A 22801-nucleotide genomic window follows, 5' to 3' on the forward strand; every position below is an offset into this window, starting at 1 on the left:
TCACACACTGAGCAGGTAATAGGTCAAATAATCCATGTGGACAGGTAAATGTGTGTCCAAAAAGTATAGGTCAACCTAATGGATGATAGATATTAACAAGTATACATGAAAATCACATATAGATTCAATACAGCTACTTCAGAGGTAAGGTAAGTGTGTGTGTGTGTGTGTGTGTGTGTGTGTCCCATTAACCCACTAGCATCAATTAAATCGGTATATATGTAAATACCTAGACCTGTAAACAGGCAGCATACATATGGTAGATAGAAAAAGCAAGACCATAAATGATTTGAAAGTCCAGTAAAACACAAGAGCTGATACAACCGTGTCTCCTAGTGATTACAGACTCGCGTTCACCGTCTCGCTGGTGAACGTCACCGACGTGACGTCACTCCGCCCCAACGTGTGTTTAGTGTGACGAGTCACGCTTCTTTAGGGGGAGGAGTAAACTTAGACACCATGGACCATATTCAAGTGAATAGATCGAAAGGTGTCTTCCATTACTGCAAAAGGTCTTCTGGCATATTGTTGCTTAGTAAGTATATTCCCATATGAGGTGTGACTCATTTCAACATCTAGAGTACAATCTGGTTGGAAACTGTTTCAGATCCTTGTGACACGGTGAAGGTGAACACAGCGCATAGAAATGCTACTCTATACAGATCTAGTCATACTGCAATATCTATTTTTAAGATGTCCATATGACCCAAAGCAAAAATGTCTACAATTTTAATGTTTGGGCAAAAAAACATCTTTCAGTTTTGTCTTTTCAACTCTCCACAGTAATCAAAATCAGCATTTGATCATAGCGGCTTCATTCCTGTCTTATGCCTGGTATCTTTTTTTTCCTGGTGGAGGAGTATGCATACAGTTACAGGCTTTCAAATTGTGGGTGGGAGAAGAAAATACGAATCCAAATGAATGCTTTTATTTTTTTTCTAATCGACTAGAGGGAGGATTGATTTTTGAAACAATTGTTTTGAATAATTCAGTTACTGTAATTGAGTACGTTTGTCTAAGCAACAAAATGTAAAGAAAAAAAATAAATGAAGCAGGCACTTACCTTGCACTGAAACAGCACACACATTCCAGAGCTGGAAGAGACCGCTTCCATTTCCCCTTCAAAATACCTTTGGCCTTTATATGTGCACACAGCTATAGTATGAAGAAAAACAATAGTTGTGGTGATACATTCAACACATTATTAGGATAGGGTACATAACAGTGTCAGGTAAGAATCACAATTTTATTCGAAGACTAATGCCTGGCAGGTTACAGTAAGCATTTTACATTGATATACTATATTATACCATTGAATGATTTAGTACATTTTGCGCTAGGAATGTGGTGATTTTCTACATTTGCCATTCAGGTATCCTTGCTACAATGCAAAACATTCAGCTCTCATATAACCAAAAGCACTTACTTTGTTGAAAGGCATTACCACTCGCCATATACATACATTAGGGCAGAAATAAAATCTAAGCAATTTCAATTTTTTTTGGCAGTGACAACATTACAGTATGTGTTTTAATGACTTCATCAACACCGACTATTGGTTCAAGGTCACAGACAACGCCTGTTCCCTTCATGCACAACAAATGGCAAAAGGAAAGGTTTTAGCCATGACCTTGATGTAGAAGCTACTCAAAGTAATGTGGCAGGTCACAAATTGTCACAAAACAAACGGTGCACATTTACATGTATGGATTAACATCAAATAGATGCTCATTTCATTTACTTAATCTAACACGGCTATGTTTTTGGTGCAGCTGTCAATAAATCAGGAAAGTCTCTTTAAACTTAAGTCTTAGAAATGCAAATAGAAATGATTTTCTATGTACCAAAACAGCAAGGTCAACTGGATTATAAAGCATAAGACTAAAATGCCCATGGGGAATACATTGTACAGAAAAATATATTAAATCAGATTTTGCATGTAAAAGGATAAAAATTAAAACAAAAAAATCAAATGTAAATCGTACAGACCCTAAACATATAACTAGTGTTTCCATATAACAAAATGGGAACAAAATTAGATGTCCTATAAATGACATTTTAGTGTACAGGGCTTTCAAAGATTCCTAGATATATTTTACTGTCAGAACAAGTACCAAAAAGAGAAATATGTTTGCTCAGGTTAGATCAATCATGGTGCTCACCCCAGATACATGTATTTCAGATGGTGCTCACCTTAATGAATAATCATGCAATAAAATCCCCCAACAAAGAAGAAAGTAAAAAACGGTGATAATAGCACTTGGGCATTCAACACAGTAATAAAAAAAAATATTGATTAATTCATAACAAAGTTAAATTACTTAATAGAAAACCTAAATTAATAGAAAAAGTTTGCTTGAGGATAAGTACAAAAACTACCAGTTAAATAAAATACAGGGTTCGAGGGACCTCCAGATAGTCAACACGAAAAATGGCAAGAATAGCAGAATATTACAGTACTCAGGTCTAGATAATACAAAATCACGATCAAAATATATGCCGCATTGCAAAGTCCATAGCAACTTCACATGTTCAAGAGTGCTGAAAATGAATATGTATGATTATGATAATGTCAAATAAAGGAGATCGTGAGTCTGCCTATATTAGCTCATTCTTTCAGACTTCATACCATTGTGAACTTTGTTCCCGCATATGAGCAAAAGTACTGCTCAGTGTCATGGTACTGGGCTGAGACTCTGGATCCTGCTGAGAAATAATGTGTGCTTACTCACTGTCCTGCATCCGTGCAGCCTGCTTCAGTTCCTATATTGGACAAGATAATTTCTGTAGACACACTAAATTCCAGACCTCCCTAGGTATCAGGGGGCCGCTCAAAACATGTATTTTTATAAATGGTAGTTTTTGTATGTTTTGTAGTTATCCTCTTGCAAACTTTTTCTATTACTTCAGTTTTTCAATTAAATAATTTAACTTTATGAATTTATAAACATTTTTTTTGATTATCAAGGTGGTTAATGCTCGAGTGCTATTATCACCATTATTACTTTCTGAGCCACCCCAGCAGAGTGTTGCAGGGAAGAGTCCCTGCAACACTCAGCTGAGGTTGCTTAGGGCCTAGCTGGGGCCTAAGGGGCAAGGCCTAGGCCAAGTCCAGGAGACACTGCTCCCTGGACCCTACCTTCTCCCTTGGCTCCTCCATCAGGAATCACCACACTTACTCCTTGTACCAGAGGATATCCTGTCCTTTTAGGCTGCTTCAATCCCATTGGCTGGGACAGCTCACCTGATTTCCCTTCCCCCCAAGGATTCTGGGACATGTTGTCCCGCAGTATTCTATGCAAAGCCATTCTAAGATGGCCACCGTGCTATTTCCGCAAAGCATGCTAGGGATTGTAGTCAGCAAAGCCCTTCCAGGCAATTTGATATGGCCGCCATGCCGATTTCTACTGCGCATGTGCCGAGCTCCGGGATGACCGCCGCGCTGTTCCCTCTGTTCACGCGGGGTCCCGCAGCGCAACTGGCCAGTTCCCTGCACTGGAGCAGGGTAGGGAACCAGGCTAAATCCTCCCCCTGGTGGAGAATTCAATGTTCCCACTTGGGAACATATATATATATATATATATATATATATATATATATATATATATACACAGTGGTTGACAAATCACCAAAAAATCTACTCGCCACCTAGTACCAAACGTGTGCTGCTTGGGCCAATATTTACTCGCCCGGGGGTTAAATCCACTCGCCCGGGGCGGAGTAGATTTTTTGGTGATTTGTCAACCACTGTATATATATATATATACATATACATACATACATATATACATACATACATACATACATACATATATATATATATATATATATATATACATACTTACATATGTGGCTGAGACGGAGGAGGCACTTTCCCACTAAACACAGCAGATTGCGGACGCAGTATCGTGAGTGGCGAGACAGACAAGAAGCAGTGGGCAGATCTCCACTACTCCTGATGGTACAACAGCCAGAAGAAAGAAGGCAAGATCTTTGGTTCCCGGAGGGACTTCCTGTTGCGGGGCACACGCCGGGAGGACGTCACTTCCGGTGAAGGAGTCTGTACTACACGTGTGGAGGAGGAAAACTCCATTGCTGATCGAGACGCTGCCAGTGGCTTATGAGGGCCAATCTCATAACTGCTCTTTTTTATTGTTTGATTTGTGAGTGGGCATTTGTCTATTTTTTAATGTTCCATAAAATGATTGTTATACTTTAATGCACTAGGTGTGCGCCTGTTTTTTTCTCATTTTCTCTCATAGGTATTTCCAAGGGAGTTGTGTCCCTTTCAAACGGGCTGCCTTTACCTGGATGCACTCTATTGGAACGGGACTCTATGTTTTTTAAGGTTTTTGGTATACATCTAAAGCTATTCATTTTTATTTTATTTTTATTTTTTAGTAATTAAGTTTTTTTGTATACTTTTATATATTTTTTATAGCATTTTTTATTAAAATTTTATTAGTTATTATGTGATATATTTTTTTAACATAGGATCCATCTTATATTATTACCCCCCCCTGGCCACCCCATTGGTTGTTTCAACACAGTAGCTAATTCACTCACAATTTATAGGTTGTTATAGTAGGCGCTCCTTAATGTTTTTGTTTTGTTTTGATATATATATATATATATATATATATACACAGATACTTTATATAATGGAAAATGCACATCACAACTTATATAATAAAACTCACCATAACCAGTACATACTTAAATGGCATTAAACACTCCAGTTAGAATCACTATAATGGAGGCTAGCTTGCACCGAGAGACTGCTGAGATTCCTAGTGGGGTGCCCGTAATGAATCGTAAGCCACCCTCATTGAAGGGCGTATCAGTCTTTGTCTCTGACCAACTTCTTCATGGTCGGAGAGGCTACCATTGACTTACCATTGACACCAGCTCATTATAGTGTCTTGGGTTATGGAGTAGCTCATTATAGTTTCTTGGGTTATGGACATGCCCTCTGGGTGGAGCATATTGCCTGGATTCCAGGGCCAGGAATTTCTTCCCACTCGCCAGTGTCCGACGTTGAACTCAGTCCCAGCCTTCTGACCAGGGCATCAGCTCCGACATTCAAGGGCCCAGGCTTGTAATTCAGAGTAAACTGATAGTTAGACAGGGCAGCCAACCACCTGTGGCCGGTGGCGTCTAACTTGGCGGAGGTCAAGATGTATGTCAACGGGTTGTTGTCAGTTCGCACCTCGAAGGAGACCCAGTATAGATAATCCTGAAGTTCATCTACCATAGTCCACTTGAGCGCTAGGAATTCCAGTTTATGGATTGGGTAGTTCTGCTCGCTCGCCATTAGGCTGCAACTTACATAAGCTACCGGCCGGAGGCCTGCAGGGTATTTTTGGTGCAATAACACTCCCAGCCCATTGAAACTGGCATCCACATGCAGGATGTACGGTTGCCCTGGGTCTGCATGGGCTAAAACAGGGGCTTAAATGAGGCTCTTCTTCAGCCCTGTGAAGGCCTTCTTGCAGACGGAAGTCCATTTGTCCACGAACGGTGTTCGCAGGGTGGCAGTTTTTTGCCGAGGCTCTTCTGGGTAGATCTTCAACAGATTGTTGAGGACCTTGGCCTTGCTTGAGTACCCCCTCTACAAATCTTCGGTAGTACCCACAAAAGCCCAAGAAGGATCGTAGCTCCATCATATTATCTGGTCTGGGTAAGTTCACCACAGCTTCGACCTTAGCGGGGTGGGTAGTCACTCCTTCTGTGGACACTATGTGGCCCACACAGGTGACCGAAGTGCAGCAGAAGCGACATTTGTCCAGGGACAACTTCAACCCTTCTTTCCCCAGTCGATCCAGAACCTTCAGAAGGCGTTCTTCGTGCTCTTCTAACATTCTTCCGAACACAATGATATTGTCCGGATAGACCAGACATTCCCGGGGATTCATATCCCCAATGGTCTTTTCCATTAACCTCTGGAATTTTGCATGTGCACCACAAATGCCTTGGGGCATCCAGGTGAACAGGTAAAACCTGAGGGGGCAGACAAACGCTGTCTTCTACTGGTCTTTGGGGCTCATGCCATGTCCGGTGCCATCAAGACAGATCTCGAGGAAAATCCACGGCAGCCAATCCAGGACAAGCTCATGACTTCTATTCGCTGCTCTCTTCCCACAAAAAAAGACAGCGACTCAGAGGATGACTAAAAAAAAATCTATGTATAATTATTATTTTTTTGTATAGTATCCAGAGCTCAGGTCCAGCACGCTGAGGATCTCGTCAATCTGAGCCCTGAGGATCTCGTCAATCTGCGGCAAGGTATATTGATCTGGGGCCGTGCAGCGGTTCAAGGGGCGGTAGTCCACGTATAGGCACATGGATCCGTTCTTCTTCCGCACTACCACAATATGAGAGGCATATGGGCTACGGGACTCTGTTGCGAGAACCGCCGTCTCCATCTCCTTCATAACGTCCCTCACATCCTCCACATCTCTGGGAGCTATGCGCCTGGAATGCTCCCCAAATGGAGTGGTGTCGTCCAATTGAATCATGTGTTGAGCTCTTGCTGCAGCCCACATCAATCTCACTGGTGGAGAACACCTCCTTGCGTTCTGCCAGCTTGTCTCTTAGCCGTTTCTTCCACTATGCTGGCAAGGAAGATTCCCCGATGTTGAACTGCAATCCGGGAGGGGCTTCTCGCATGGTAGTCTCGTTCACATGAGTCATGGATTCTATTTAAGTAACCGTGTATATCTCAACCAGTGCTTGACCGACGTCAAAACGTATAGGGTGGAGCGAGATATTCTGTATTGTCACCTTGAACCGACAAGGAAGTGAAGACTTCCACTCCTTCATCTCTGGCACCACCTTGAACCCTCTCTTGGCATCCTCTTCAGGCGCGGCGAGGTATAGCTGTAACCATTAGTATTGTATTGCATTGATGTGGTTTATGGTTATTGCTCACAGTAAAGGTTATTATTGTTATTCTTATAATCTGTGGACTGTTATTAATAGTTCCTGCTCGGGGTTATCCCATGCTGAAGGAGCAAAGGATAGAGCTTTGGGGCCTCAAGCCCTGGGGGTTCATTCCAGGGAGCAGAGAGAGAAATGAGTGTACAAATTGGTATGCTGCTGAAGAATAAAGAACCATCCTTTGTTTTATACTCCTGCCTGAGACTGCAGTTTATCAGGGGGAGTGCAAGAGGGGTTTCCTGCAGGGACTGCACCCGGTTCTGCTGGGGCCTGCTGGAAATGGAGGCACTACACCGAGTGAAGAGCTGTGAATATTCCTCAAGTCTGTTCTGTTCATCCCCAACTAACACCGGCGGACACTCCGAATCCTGTAAGCCTAACAGGTGAGCAGCACAACAACACCAGGTAACAGTGAAATCTCCGAGAGGGTGGGGGAACATCTGTTACATAAGTAAGCCGGGCCCCTTTTTCATATGCAGCTGATTGAATTGAATGGCGACTTCCCTGCTGGAGAATTATGCTTGTGCTGCAGCAACGTGCCAGCGGGAGTAAAAACAGCTGCTACGTATATCATTTAATCTATGGCTAACTGTAACATTGGTCCCCTAAAACTGGGGTGCACGAGATTCTCTGCGGGGGCGTGGCATTTACAAAGGCCCTGTGCTCTTCCCGAAGGCATTTAAATGTAATGCCGGGGGAGCGGCGAAGGACTCTGCAACTTCCCTTACCTTGGCTCAGACAGCTTCTGGAGACGCGGCATCAAATGACGAAGTGGGTCACGTGACATGGCATTGCCATGGCAACGTGATGTCGTGACATCAGAATGCCGAGCCAAGGTAAGGGGGGCACGAGGAGGGGGGGATAGCCGGCAGGAAGGCACAGGGGGAAAAGATTGCACACCCATGAAATAGTATTTATATAACGTATAAACACAAAAGTGATTTTATGGGGTTGTTTAACTTTTTTTATTTAGCTTTCTCCACAAAATGAGCTCAGTTTTAAGTTCTAGCGGATAAAGTTGGGCCATATTTACTATTACTTAGTGATACTCCATAAGTAATCCTTATGATCCATGCAGTGATCACCCAATCCACATCCATATTATCACAGGTAGAATAGATACTTAGATCAATTTTATGCATGAACATTTTAACATTTATATTGAATTTAGTGGAAATTTGTAGGGAGGATTTATAAACACTCATCTCTTTTATTCTCTTTTCCCGTGATTTGTACAATGCAATACAGTACGTTCATTTCTAAATAAATTGTCAAAAATGCTTTTTCTTATATTTAAATTTCTTTTTATTCCTGTAGAAATAATTTAAACTTGCATCGTACCTACACTTTGAACAAGGAGAGATTGCAAAGCGTTTCAATTTATTTTGCCTGATGACGATAATTCAGATTATTTAGTGGCACTGGTTGGAAAATAAAAATCTATACTGCTCAGTGACGGAGATTAAACCTATCCATATACAGTAGGATTGAGGATTGAAAGAACATCCCTCTATATTGGTCAGGCACGGTGTGTATCAAGTTTAGAGTACATTTAAAAAAGTAAGGCAATGAAAACCAAAATCTTATTAAGGTAATTGTTTGGGTCAAGAAATCGGTTGATGTGTCATTACATTAAAAATACCATTACTAATCATGTCCCTCTGCTCAGCATCACAAATTTGTTCGCTTGCTTTATTGGATAAGAAATAGTTAGCAATGACCTTTCTGATTTGGCAAGACAGCTGGGTTTTGAAGATCTGTAATTGAAATTTCTTGACTTTTCTTCCAATAATTGGGACCTAAAATTGCAACACGCACTGTAGTTATCTAGATTTTCTTACCAAGTATTTTTAAAAAGAACGTCAAGGTCCTGAGGTAAATAGAGAATATCATTAGGCCTCATGTTCCATTAAGAATAAGGTTTAAAAAGCTAGAGACGTACCCTTCAAATTTAGGACTCATAATTAATTATTAGAAATGACAAACTAGTCAACAATTTTTATTGGTTAGGCTAAATCAATTGAAATACCAACATGCATTAATATAATTATTTTGCCAATATTTATGTTGTTTTATGCTAAAGTTAGAGTGTTCCAGTTCTGTAGTGAGCTGGTTCCAAAAAAGGAACAAAGTCAAAATGGAGCATGAGAATTAATATGCAGCCTTGTGACTCACTGAAACAACCAGAAAAACCAAGACCCAGGAATTGATGTGAAACAAATAATGAAATGCCAATTATAACACCTTAGTCGTCCTGACAATTTACTTATTAGAGGCATGTTTTATGGTCTCTGTAGGGGCCACATTATCTTATGCTACTTGAACTAGTGCAACCCACATTTATGATATTATAAATCAAATTAATAGGTTTAAAAAAATTGTTGAATACTGAAACACAAACATGTGCTTATTTTTATTTTAGCAGTACACTAGATTCTATAGTTGGTTCAATGTTCGGCAAACCACATCTCAAACAAACAGAAATGTTTAATATATAAAGTCAGCTGTAGATGTTGTAACACTTTACCCCCAGGGACGGACAATAAATAGTCATTAAATCTATGGCTTATATATAGAATGTGTCTTCACCAAGGGCTTTAATAATGTCTGCTGGCGGTGCCTTAATGGTCATTTAATACCGTCCCCGTCTGTGATTCTCCCTTAGTTAATTGTAACCCCAGAAGCATTAATGAGAAGTTTTATTTTTCAGCTATAATTTGATGCAAAACCTAATTGAAAAGATTATGCAGTTTACTGAACCATCAGATAGCTACCGTATGAGTCATCAAGGGAAAATTGAGCTAAGGAATGTGTTCCAGCATCTTAATGTCATCTGTCACAGACTGAGCTGAAGCTTTTTGCTTCAAATAGAGAGGAAGGATGAGTTGTTTTATGTGGATTTCCTTTAACCCATTCAGCTCTGATTGTGGTTGCAATGCAAACAAGTCATGCCCTCCAGCAGTGGCTCAGTAATAAACACAGGTCATTAAAGATGCAATTCCTTCTACTTGTATTGATTCTATTAAACATAAAGGAGGCAGAATAATGTTGTGCCATTTTGCAGATAAGACACCCAATAGGATCCTCCAGCTAGAAAAGAAAAAATAATGCATGATTACATCCAACAGTCAGTCTTTTGACTTGAAATCTCCTTCTGGCCAATGCTCAAAGAAAACTGGATTTCGGTTTCTTTGATGATTCTATTTGCACACAAAAAAATATTACCCTGTTGATTTCTATGGTGAACCATTTATGATACTGTATGTAGTCCTGTTTTCCCCAGAACACAGGAAGCTACCAGTGCTGCTATATTATACCTGTTGGCTCCAGGAGCCTGAGCCTCTGCCACAGAGAGCCTGGGGTGTGTACTTACTCTGGTGCAGTGCCTCCACCTGTGAGGGATCCCAGCAGAGCAGAAGCACCCTCTCACAGGACCCAATAATAAACACAGTGATAAAAATAGCGGAAACTTTACTACAACGATATGTATGATAAGAATAATATGACTCTCTCTATATACTATAGTAATTGTGTCCACAACTACGCCACGCCTCGCAGTGATTCCCAACACCGTGTCCACAATAATGCGTAGTCCCTTGGTCACTTAACCCAACAGTATCCCCAAAGAACCCACCCTTATAAGCGTGATCAACGCCTGTGTTTGTACCAGTTTTGTTGGTGCACTTTGTAGACTATACCTGCCGGGCGCACCAGCACCCGGTCCACTGAAACTTCAAAAAGGATCCGCCGGTCCACGCTCCTCCATGACGTTGTCAGGGGTGATCCCACCCAGGTGATGTCTCTCTCTCTTTAGGAAAGCCTGGTCCCAGACCTCTCCTCAGGGATGTCAGCATCCGTTGTGTCCCTAACTGTCCTGCATTACTAAAGGGATCCGTTCCCTATACTAGGGCTGTCCCTGGAGCAACCACAAACTTAAAGGATGACTTAGGGCTTATGACTGGGGCCTAGGGGTATGCTGGCCTAGTGCAGAGGCTACTTGCCTCTCTGCATGAACCCTCTGTCCCCTATCCCTGCCTGTCACACACTGACTAACGTGGTCTGACTCTATGACTATATCCTGGAGCCAGTGAATACCCTCGAGCCCTATTGGCTGCTGCGTACCAGATGACTGCCCCGAGGCTCATAGAACCTGTAGTTCCCACCCCAAAGCCTTTCCTATTTGGTTGCATCTCCCATGCATGCGCAACCCAGTAATGGCCATGCACTAGTCGCATGCATTGCGCATGCGCAACTCACAAAATGGTGGCGCCCTGAGCGTTCGGGCCACCGAAGAGCCTCCAAAGCACCGGAGCACTCCCTACACCTTGCCCCCACCTCTCTGAGGAGCCGACTACCCGTCGCCGACTCCAGTGACACTCACACCCTCCCGCAGCGCACTCGCATGACCCATGGAGGTAATGGGGGTCACGAGAGACCAAAGGGTCCGGGGCTACATGTATATAAATGTACTATGGGTTACATAGTTACATAGTAGATGAGGTTCTAAAAAGATCTATATCCATCAAGTTCAACCTATGATAAATGTACAGTAATGACAGATGCCTAACCTATATTTGTATTTACAGTATTTTAATCTGTAAAAATAAAAAATAAATTCCTTCCTGACTCCAATAATGGCAATCAGATTACAGGATCGGGATCAATATCCTTCCCATGTTTACTTTGGTATATACCTTTTTATAAAAAGATGTCTAATTTATTATAAGATATTATTATTGAAGATATCTTTTGTATCTGCCATCACAGTCTCCATGGGTAATGAATTCCACATTTTAACTGTCCTTACTGTATAGAACCCTTTCCTTTGTTGCTAGTTAAATCTCCTTTCCTCCAACATTAAGGTATAGAATGACCCTATGTCGTTTTTACAGTACTACCCTTGGGATGAATAGTTCTTTTGAAAGCTCCTTGTATTGACCCCAAATATATTTGTATATACAGTAGCTATCAAATTCTGTCTTAGACGCCTCTCTTTAAATGTAAACTAATCTAATTTAGCGAGTCTCTCCTTATAAATCAGATTTTACATCCGCTTTATTAATTTGATGGCTCTTCACTGCCCTTTTTCTGGTTCCATATGTCTTTTATATGGAGTGGTGCCAAAAACTGTTTTACATATTCAAGGTGTGGTCTTACTAATGCTTTAGACAGGGGCATAATTATGCTTATTTCCCTTCCATCCATACCCCATTTAATGCAAGATAAGATCTTGTTTGCCTTTGCAGCTAATGCTTGTCATTGGGCACTATTGTTAAGCCTGCAGTCTACAAGCACTCCTAAATCCCTCCATCAAGGATCTCCTAATTTATTCCCATTTAATTTGTAATTTGCCTGTTTATTCTGGTTTCCCAATTGCATAACCTTACATTTATTTGTATTAAACTTCATCTGCTATCCAATCCATGTCAAACCAAGTAATTCTATAGAGAAATTACATCCTACTCTGATTTTACTACCTTACACAATTTAGATCAGCAAAGATGGAGACTCTGCTCTCTATGCCAAAATCAAAGTCATTAATAAACAAGTTAAAAAGCAGGTGTTCCACTACCAATCCTGGAGGTACTCCACTCACAACTTTAACCAACCCTAAAAAGGTTCAATTTATGACAACTCTATGTTGTCTATCTTTCAACCAGTTTTCAATCTAATGTAAACTAAAGACATGATACCTGCTCTACCTCTTTACATTTTGTTTGTAAGGTGGGTAGGTGCACTAGGGTAACAGAATATAGGAGCAAGGAAAGAGCCTTGGCCAAAGAGCGTCTGCACTGATGGAGAAATAGGTGCGTGAGCAGGGGGTACGTGAGCAGGGGGTCTCCAGAGCAGAATGGCATTGATTTCAGGTCCAGGGACCCTCTGCTTCCCATAATACAGGCCCCATTATTAGGTGCCAGTATCTCCTATGCATTTAAATGTCTTGCGTCATGTGACCGTGGGAATTAAATGCATAGGAGATACCGGCACCCCATAACAGGGCCTGTATCTTGGGAAGCAGGGGGTCCCTGGACCTAAAATCAATGTGGTTCTGCCGCAGAGTACCCCTGCTCTTGTACACTAGTATTCCATTTTTTATTAAAACAGCTTCATTACCTTAGAGATGGGAACCGCTATGATAATGAAGGGGTTAACCAGTCCCACTACCCCCCTCCCCCCGGTAGACCTAAAGATCCACCCTTGGGGCTACTACCCCTTCACCCAATCTCTCTACCCCCAAGAAACAAAAATAAACACAACAACCTTACTACCCACCTCCTCTACTACCAACAACCCCCCCCAACACATACAGTACAGTAATGGGCAAAATTACTATTATCCAGATATGTATAATAGTGCATTTGTCAACTATAAAATCAAACATTAGCCAGCAAGCATAAATAAAGTAAATAAAACTTTCTACTTACTCCTGTCATCATGAAGGGCGTCCTCGTCAGCATACTCCAGGTCCATGTCCTCCGTTGCCAGCAGGAGTACATGAAAAAATACAATCTAATGGCCCCTAATCCCTTAATATGGGTGTTGGTTAGGCCTCCCCTGTGTGTAGTGGGAGGGTGGGTTAACCCCTTAATTACTATAGTGGTTATTAATCGTTAAAGTGATTAAGCGGTTTGGGGCCATTAGATTGTATGTTTTCATGTACTCTTGCTGGCTACACGGGACATGGAACTAGATTATGCTGACGATGACACCCTTCATGATGGCAGGGGTAAGTAGAAAGTTGTATTTACTTTAGTTATGCTGGCTGGCTAATGTTTAATTTTATAATGGGCAAATGCACTATTATCCATATCTGGATAATAGTAATTGTGCCCCTTACTGTACTGTATGTGTTGGGGGGGGGGCGGGGGGTTGTTGGGGTTAGAGGATGTGGGTAGGAGTGTTGTTGTGTGTTTATTGTGGGTAGAGGGATTGGGTGAAGGGGGTAGTAGCCCTAAGGATGGATGTTTAGGCCTACCGGGTGGCAGCGGGAGGGGTTAACACTTTCATTACCTTAGTGATATTAACTGCTAAAGTAATGAAGGGGTTAACTCCACCCGCAAGCCCCTGTAAGGCCTAAAAGCTCACCAAAGGCCCAATACCACCTTCACCCATCCCCACTACCCACAATAAACCGGGCACTGGTAGTTAACCCCTTCATTGCCTTAGCGGTTAGCCGCTAGTGTAATGAGGTTGCCTGTAAATTAGTTTTTCATGCAGCTGATTCATGCCAGGGGCCTCCGGTGCTGATATTAATGTATATCAGCTCCGGAAACCCCCGGAATCAATCCAATGTCGGAAAAAAGCATTTTATTTTCTAAATCCTCTCTCGTCACCTTCTCAGCAGCTTTTTCTTCAGCCTCATACCAACTTTTCCTGGTGTTAGGATTTTGAGACAAAATCGCCATTCTAGAGCCGTTATTAGCCTTGATAAGCTAATCGAGGCTACTAGAATTGCACGAGTTTCAAAACCTGTCGATAAGTGGCTTATCGCCATTCACCCGGACGGCAGCAAAAAATGGCGATTCATGCCTTTATCGATCACTTATTGAGGCTTTTGGTTTTCTTTCTCATTCTCGTCATCTACAGAAGGTACTGAGCCATCTGAGAATAGTTGCGGGACTTTTCCTACAGGAAAACTTTGCTTGAGCAAGCAGGTTCTTCGAAAAAATATCCTTTTTTTGATATTTAGACACATCTGTGCACTTGACACTGTTTTTATAATTGGACTTATTTTGGACACTTTTTTTTCCTACAACATTTCTTTTTTTGCTTGTGGATTATATGGACACTTTTTTGTGGGTATATATATATAGTCTGCCGACTTACCTTTCCTTGTGTGCTGAGGAATAGAGGAGAACACTTGAAAGCTTGTCTTATGACATAAATTGTTAGCCCAAATAAAAAAGGTAGCACCCAATACTGAAGATATACAGCTAAACCCCGTTATAACGTGCCTCGCTATACCGCGATTCGGTTATAACGCGGTTTTCCCGTGGCTCCCGTTTAAAAAAAAAAAAAAAAAAAAATTTTTTTTTTTTTTGCACACTGCACACACTGCACACACTGCACACACTCACTGCACACACACTGCTCATTGCTCACACTGCACACACTGCACACACTCACACACACTTACACACACTCACAGACCCTCACACACTCACACACTCACACACTCACAGCAGGCTAAAATTGATTCATACAATTCTAGCAGTTCCCATTTACTGAATAGCAAACTCCCATTTATAGTTATTCCTACATCTATAGCACACTCCCTTTCAATAATTTGTTTATACACCTATTGCAGGCATCCAGCAACTTTATTCATTCATACGCCTGTAACAGGCTTTGATTCATTTTCTCTCACACCTGTAAATGGCTCCCAATTAATGTTTACACCTACACTGTATAGCAAACGTCCACGTATTCATCTATAGCAGTTTTTACTGTATTGATTTATTCTGCCTTTGTAGGGTTACCTTATGCTTTAGTGTCTGTTCAAACAAGAATACTGAACACACAGGCAGAATTGTGATGTGGAAGTGTGTGTGGCAGCCTGTCATATCAGAGAATTGCAGACCAGTTTGTAGTTACAAAGGTCCAGGGCACATGACACTCAGATGTTGCACAGCTATCAGGTAATCTGTAATTGTATTGCTGTACTAATGTACAAAATAACACGAACAGGATATAACAATCAGAGTGCCTCACTGCACTGAAAATTAAGTATTATAGGGAATGTGGTCACAATCTGAAATTGTTTGGCTACCACCTCAAAGTGGGGTTACACAACATGGACAGCCCACACCAGTCATTCAATATGATTGCCACATGGTTTAAATGTCACTCACTACTGTACTTAAGGCAGTTTGTTATTTCCAGCATAAATAGCACCCTGATCAGAAGACATTTGTTAATTGCTGACAATTATAAAAAGCACAACAGGATACTGCATGATGCAATGACAACATGCCACAGTCACAAGACTGCAAGACGCAAAGACAATACACAACCATACATGCACATAGCACTGCATGATTTAACAGCAGAACACACGACACAATAACAGACAAAACGACACATGGCACTGCGTACACAATCACTCCACACTGTTTGAGACAAACACACACAGTGGTTGGCATTACCCGCAGCATTGTGGTGCAGGATGGTGGGAGGCATGGTGCAGACTATAGTTCGGCACACAGGGGGTAGGAGATGATCAACAAGGCTCAGCACAGAGCAGCGGTGCAGGAACAGCGTGTCAGATCCCTGCTCTCACCGGACACATGGCTCATACAGCTGGTGCAGACCGGAACTGCTTCATGTGCGAAATGTCTGACTTACTAATACTGAGCATGCGCAGTTGTTTTAAAAGTGCACGACATAGCCACTGCATCATGGAGGCCCGCGGTGACAGGGGGAAGCGGGGACCGGAGGGACATCCCCGCTCCCATCTCCTGCCCCGCGGCCTGTCCCGCGGTGACAGGGGGAAGCGGGGACCGGAGGGACATCCCCGCTCCCATCTCCTGCCCCGCGGGCTGTCCCGCGGTGACAGGGGGAAGCGGGGAGCGGAGGGACATGCCCGCTCCCATCTCCTGTCCCGCGGGATGAATATGCGCTAAAGCGCGGCGGCCATTTTTTTTCCCCGCGACCCCGTTAGTAACGCGGTGGTCTCGGGGTGGACCCCGAGACCCGCGTTATAACGGGGTTTAGCTGTATATATATATATATATATATACATACAGTGCTCGACAAATAATGATAACCAATCGCCCGTTGCGAGTGGATTTAGGCAGCTGGCGACCCGTGCTGCAGCTCAATGAATTCCCCTGCTCGTGCCAAATTTTTTTTTTTTTTTTTTTTAAATAAATAAATAAATAATCCCCCTCCCTGATTGGGTTAAAAAAAAAGTTTAAAAAAATGGCGGCAAATCCTGTGGTCCCGGCGCGCGTGCACAGGGCAAGCAGAGTGTCCTGCCATTTGCGCTGCCTGTTCCCCCCAGCAACCCAGAATCCCCCGCATCCCTCCCCCCCCCACTCCCCACGTGGGACGGAGGGGGAAGCCCAAACCAAGCCCCGCGCGCAACCCAGCCCCCCCCCCCACACCCTCCCCCCTCCGCTCCCCACGTGGGACGGAGGGGGAAGCCCAAAACAAGCGCGCGATCCAGCCCCCCCGCACCCTCCGCTCCCCACGTGGGACGGAGGGGGAAGCCCAAAACAAGCGCGCGATCCAGCCCCCCCGCACCCTCCACTCCCCACGTGGGACGGAGGGGGAAGTGCCAACCCAGCTTCCCCCGTGCGCGCCTCCTGCGCCAGTCCGCCTCCTGCCCATGATCTCCCCCTAATCACCTGCCCCCGATCCTCGCTTGCTGCCCGGGGGTGTCCGGGGAGCGTGCTGCGGCGTCGGCCGCTTCGGGGGGGGGGGGACCTGCTGCTGCTGCTGAGGCCCACGCTGCGCTGTGTGTCCCATGTCTTGGAGAGGGCCCACTGCCGTGCGGAGACCCCACTGCTGCCACGTGTGACCCGGTGAGTGTGTGAGTGACAGACTGAGTGTCTGTGAGTGTGTCTGAGTGTGTGTGAGTGTGCCTGTGTGTCTGTGAGTGTGCCTGTGTGTCTGTCAGTGTGCCTGTGTGTCTGTGAGTGTGCCTGTGTGTCTGTGAGTGTGCCTGTGTGTCTGTGAGTGTGCCTGTGTGTCTGTGAGTGTGCCTGTGTGTCTGTGAGTGTGCCTGTGTGTCTGTGAGTGTGCCTGTGTGTCTGTGAGTGTGCCTGTGTGTCTGAGTGTGCCTGTGTGTCTGAGTGTGCCTGTGTGTCTGTGAGTGTGCCTGTGAGTGTGCCTGTGTGTCTGTGAGTGTGCCTGTGTGTCTGTGAGTGTGCCTGTGTGGCTGAGTGTGCCTGTGTGTCAGTGTGCCTGTGAGTGTGCCTGTGTGTCAGTGTGCCTGTGTGCCTGTGTGTCTGTCAGTGTGCCTGTGTGTCTGTCAGTGTGCCTGTGTGTCTGTCAGTGTGCCTGTGTGTCTGTCAGTGTGCCTGTGTGTCTGTCAGTGTGCCTGTGAGTGTGCCTGTGTGCCTGTGTGTCTGTCAGTGTGCCTGTGTGTCTGTCAGTGTGCCTGTGTGTCTGTCAGTGTGCCTGTGTGTCTGTCAGTGTGCCTGTGTGTCTGTCAGTGTGCCTGTGTGTCTGTCAGTGTGCCTGTGTGTCTGTCAGTGTGCCTGTCTGTCTGTCAGTGTGCCTGTCTGTGTGTCTGTGTGTGTGTGTCTGTGTGTGTGTGAGTGAGTGTCTCTGAGTGTGTGTCTGTGAGTCTTCTGTGTGAGTGTGTCTCTGCGTGAGTGTCTGCGTGAGTGTGTCTCTGCGTGTCTGTGAGTGAGAGTGAGTGTGTGTCTGTGTGTCACCCTCTCCCTGTGTCGCCCTCGCCTTCTCCCTGTCGCCCTCGCCCTCTCTCTGTCTTTGTCTCTCATTCTCTCTGTGTGTGTTCTGTGTCTCTCTTTTTTTGTCTCTCATTTTTGTGTATCTCTCATTTTTGTGTGTCTCTCTTTTTCTGTGTGTGTCTCTCTTTTTCTGTGTGTGTCTCTCTTTTTCTGTGTGTGTCTCTCTTTTTCTGTGTGTGTCTCTCTTTTTCTGTGTGTGTCTCTCTTTTTCTGTGTGTGTCTCTCTTTTTCTGTGTGTGTCTCTCTTTTTCTGTGTGTGTCTCTCTTTTTCTGTGTGTGTCTCTCTTTTTCTGTGTGTGTCTCTCTTTTTCTGTGTGTGTCTCTCTTTTTCTGTGTGTCTCTCTTTTTCTGTGTGTGTCTCTCTTTTTCTGTGTGTGTCTCTCTTTTTCTGTGTGTGTCTCTCTTTTTCTGTGTGTGCGGACGCTCCGCGCTGAGCCCCTGCATACTCAATGAGGATGCCTTGAGAGGGGGCTCACGCGAGCCTCCGCAGGCGTGCTGAGGCGCTGGAGTTTTCAGCCGACAGCCAAGCTGTTTTTCAGAGCACTGTCGGCTGAAAACATCCAATCAGCGCGGAGCAGCGTCAACGTCACGGCGCCTTGACGTCTCTTTATCTGTCTCTGTCTCTCTCTGTCTCTCTCTCCCACTCTCTCCCACTCTCTCTCCCACTCTCTCTCCCACTCTCCCGCTCTCTCTCTCTGTCTCTCCCACTCTCTTTCTGTCTCTCCCACTCTCTTTCTGTCTCTCCCACTCTCTTTCTGTCTCTCCCACTCTCTTTCTGTCTCTCCCACTCTCTTTCTGTCTCTCCCACTCTCTCTCTGTCTCTCCCACTCTCTCTCTCTGTCTCTCCCACTCTCTCTCTCTGTCTCTCCCACTCTCTCTCTCTGTCTCTCCCACTCTCTCTCTCTGTCTCTCCCACTCTCTCTCTCTGTCTCTCCCACTCTCTCTCTGTCTCTCCCACTCTCTCTCTGTCTCTCCCACTCTCTCTCTGTCTCTCCCACTCTCTCTCTGTCTCTCTCACTCTCTCACTCTCTCTCTCCCACTCTCTCTCTCTCCCACTCTCTCTCTCTCCCACTCTCTCTCTCTCTCCCACTCTCTCTCTCTCTCTCCCACTCTCTCTCTCTCCCACTCTCTCTCTCTCCCACTCTCTCTCTCCCACTCTCTCTCTCTCCCACTCTCTCTCTCACTCACTCACTCTCTCACTCACTCACTCTCTCACTCACTCCCACACTCTCTCTCTCTCCCCCACACACTCTCTCTCTCTCTCTCTCTCTCCCCCACACACACTCACTCTCTCCCCCACACACTCTCACACTATGGATCTGGATATCTTAACTGCCCTATACTACACTGAAATAACCTATACTGCTTACTTCCAGATCTGACTCAAGCTTCACACGGAAGACATCGAACCCCCCCTAACCCAGAAGACAGGTAACGAACACCTCCCCTCCAATGTATAACATTGCGGGAATGAGGGTACCTGGACTTTGAGGGTCTGCGGATCAGGTAAGATCCCAGACGGGATTGCTGCTTTAAATATTGTGAAGCGGGGGCATCCAGACACTAGTTAAGGGGTGCAGGAAACTGGTCATCCACATCTGGCTTTTTTTTTCTAGATTCGACATTTATACACACACACACACACACACACCAAGGACTAATTGTAGTATAATGTAATACAATAAATAAACTAATATCAAAAACGAATGTTCTTACTAGGAATTTATTCAATTTATTTAATTTATGGCTTTTTTTTAAATGCGTGGCTGGGGGCGGGACTAGGGGCGGGACTAGGTGGCGAGTAGATTTTTGGGTTCAGCGAGTAGATTTTTGGGTGATTTGTCAAGCACTATATATATATATATATATATATATATATATATATATATATATATATATAGATATATATATATATATATATATATATAGATATATATATATAACAATTATTAAGGTTATGGTGGGTAAAAAAAGTGACAAAAACAAAAAAGTGTCCTTCCCCAGGGAAAGACAGGGTTGCAGACCTGTCTAAGACATGCAAATGAACATACTGTAATATTTACAGTTGCTTTATGCTTTACTGTGGAGGGTTTTTGTCACTTTTTTTACCCACCATAACCTTAATGACAGTGGTGATTACCTAGTCTAGTCTCAAACCTGCTTTGCCATTAAGACCAGCCTCACACTGATGATACCCATCAAGGTTGAAACATGTATGTGAGTGGGTTTAATAGCTTTGCATCTCATCCCAGCCTCTGTCTAAAAGCTGTGTTTAAAACAGTATGCATTGGCTTGAGGATCTGCTTGTGTAATACGAGCTTGAGACAAAAGGTGGACTGAGTGCTCATTTGCATGTCATTTCCCAGAATCCCTTGCTGCAGTGGAAGTGCTGTGTGCTGGGTGATAATGGGGAAAGGTGGGGTTGCAGACCTGCCTAAGACATGCAGATGAGCATACAGTTGTATTTACATTTGCATATTTGCTTTGCTGTGGAGGGTTTTTGTCACTTTTTTTACTTACCATAACTTAACTCAGTATTATGGTTGGCCCATCCTTTAGCTTCTTTGCATACCCAGTTAATCAACCCCACACTGATGAGACCCATTAAGGCCGAAACAGCTGTTTGTGGGTGGTTTTCTGGGTATGCACCTTATCCCTGGCTGTGCTCAAAGCTGTGACCATGCAGCAAGCTTAAGCCTATAGGGAACCATGTTAAAAATGTTTTTTGAAGCAAAAAGTGGCCTCTGTCTAAAAAGCTGTGTTTAAAACAGTATGCATTGGCTTGAGGATCTGCTTGTGTAATACGAGCTTGAGACAAAAGGTGGACTGTGTGCTCATTTGCATGTCATTTCCCAGAATCCCTTGCTGCAGTGGAAGTGCTGTGTGCTGGGTGATAATGGGGAAAGGCGGGGTTGCTGACCTGCCTAAGACATGCAGATGAGCATACAGTTGTATATATATATATATATATATATATATATATATATATATATATATATATATATTTTGTGACAGAAACCAGGGGATGGTAATAAATTCCATATATAGGGCTCCCAGGATACTGAACAGTTTCTATCCTGTCTGGCCTGGGAGTGCAGCCTTATAATACATGCACTCCATCCCACAGTTTTGGGCAAGCGCTGGAACTGAGGGATTTCTGTCACCTGTCATGCTAATTAGAAATCAGGTATGTAAGACTGATTTCCTGTTTGCTCTTGTCTCTTCTCCAGAGCCTGGAAGGCTGCTGAACACAGTGGGGAGAAGCCCCTTCCCCACACAGGTTCAATTGTTCTATTCATTTGGCTAACTCTGCAAAAGAACCTTGTTTTGTTGTTGGAAAGTGGAAAAGCCACTTCCACCCTGAGTTAGGGAAATCTAAGTTAAGTTATCGCTCAGGTGAGCAGCTTTTGTTTTGATGTGTTTTGTTGTATGCACTGTGGCAGTCTCAGTGCCTGGGACTGAATAAACCAGGCACAGCCTGTTTAAAGGAACAGTACGTGACGCCTCCTCATTTAACCTACCCCAAAAGACCGTGTTCTAACCGTCCCGGACAAGCAGCGGAGCCCCGGAGTAAGCTGTTTGTCACATATGGTGGAGAATGCGGGCAGAACACTAAAAGGTCTGGGGGTTAAAGAACTTTAAAAAAAAAAAAAAAGTTTTTTTTCTCTCTCTCCAAACAAGATGGAAGACGTGGTGAGTGCGCTGGTACGCAATGTCGCTGTCCAGAAAGACGCGAATGAAGCCCTGCAACAGGCGAATGCAAACCAGCAAGAGACAAACCGCTTGCTGAGAGAGGAGCAACAGCGGTTCGCTCAGGGCTTACAGCAGGAACTCGAGATCCTGAGGGGGACTATCAGTAACCTTCCACTGGCAGCGGCAGCCCCAGTTCCGAAAATGACCAGGGCAAGCCACTACCTTCAGAAGATGGGACCCTCGGATGATGTGGAAGCCTATCTTCTCACGTTTGAACGCACGGCACAGAGAGAGGGATGGCCAGAAGCTGAGTGGGCTGGTCTAATCGCACCCTTCCTAAGCGGCGAACCCCAGAAGGCTTACTTTGATCTAGAGCCAGCCGAAGCTAACGTCTATGCAAAATTGAAGTTCGAGATCCTCGCCCGCCTCGGCGTAACCACGGCTGTTCGCGCCCAAAGGTTTCACGCATGGTCCTTCACGATGGATAAAGCCACCCGAAGCCAGATGTATGACCTCATCCACCTCGCCCGGAAGTGGCTACAACCCGAGATCAACTCAGCAAGCCACATCGTGGAACGGTTGGTCATGGACCAGTTCTTGAGGAAACTTCCCTCTGCCTTACGCCATTGGGTCAGTCGGAGTGACCCCCACAATGCGGATGAGCTTGTGGCCCTCGTAGAAAGGTACAATGCAGCAGGAGAGCACCCGCAACCCACAGTCGTGGAGCAACCCCACTACCCGAGGTTCCA

At 44.3% G+C, this 22801-nt stretch overlaps 1 protein-coding gene across 2 annotated transcripts in view; it reads right to left on the reverse strand.

The window, feature by feature from the left end:
- NELL2 (neural EGFL like 2) overlaps positions 1-22801 on the reverse strand; it is a 375157-nt gene that overhangs the window by 203348 nt on the left and 149008 nt on the right. For both annotated transcript variants that reach the window (XM_075600120.1, XM_075600119.1), the window contains exon 10: positions 1064-1155. In XM_075600120.1, the coding sequence (XP_075456235.1) occupies positions 1064-1155 (92 nt within the window). The remainder of the gene's footprint in view (positions 1-1063; positions 1156-22801) is intronic.

Source organism: Ascaphus truei, chromosome 5, assembly GCF_040206685.1.
Source record: "Ascaphus truei isolate aAscTru1 chromosome 5, aAscTru1.hap1, whole genome shotgun sequence".
In the NCBI taxonomy this organism is placed as follows: Eukaryota; Metazoa; Chordata; class Amphibia; order Anura; family Ascaphidae; genus Ascaphus; species Ascaphus truei.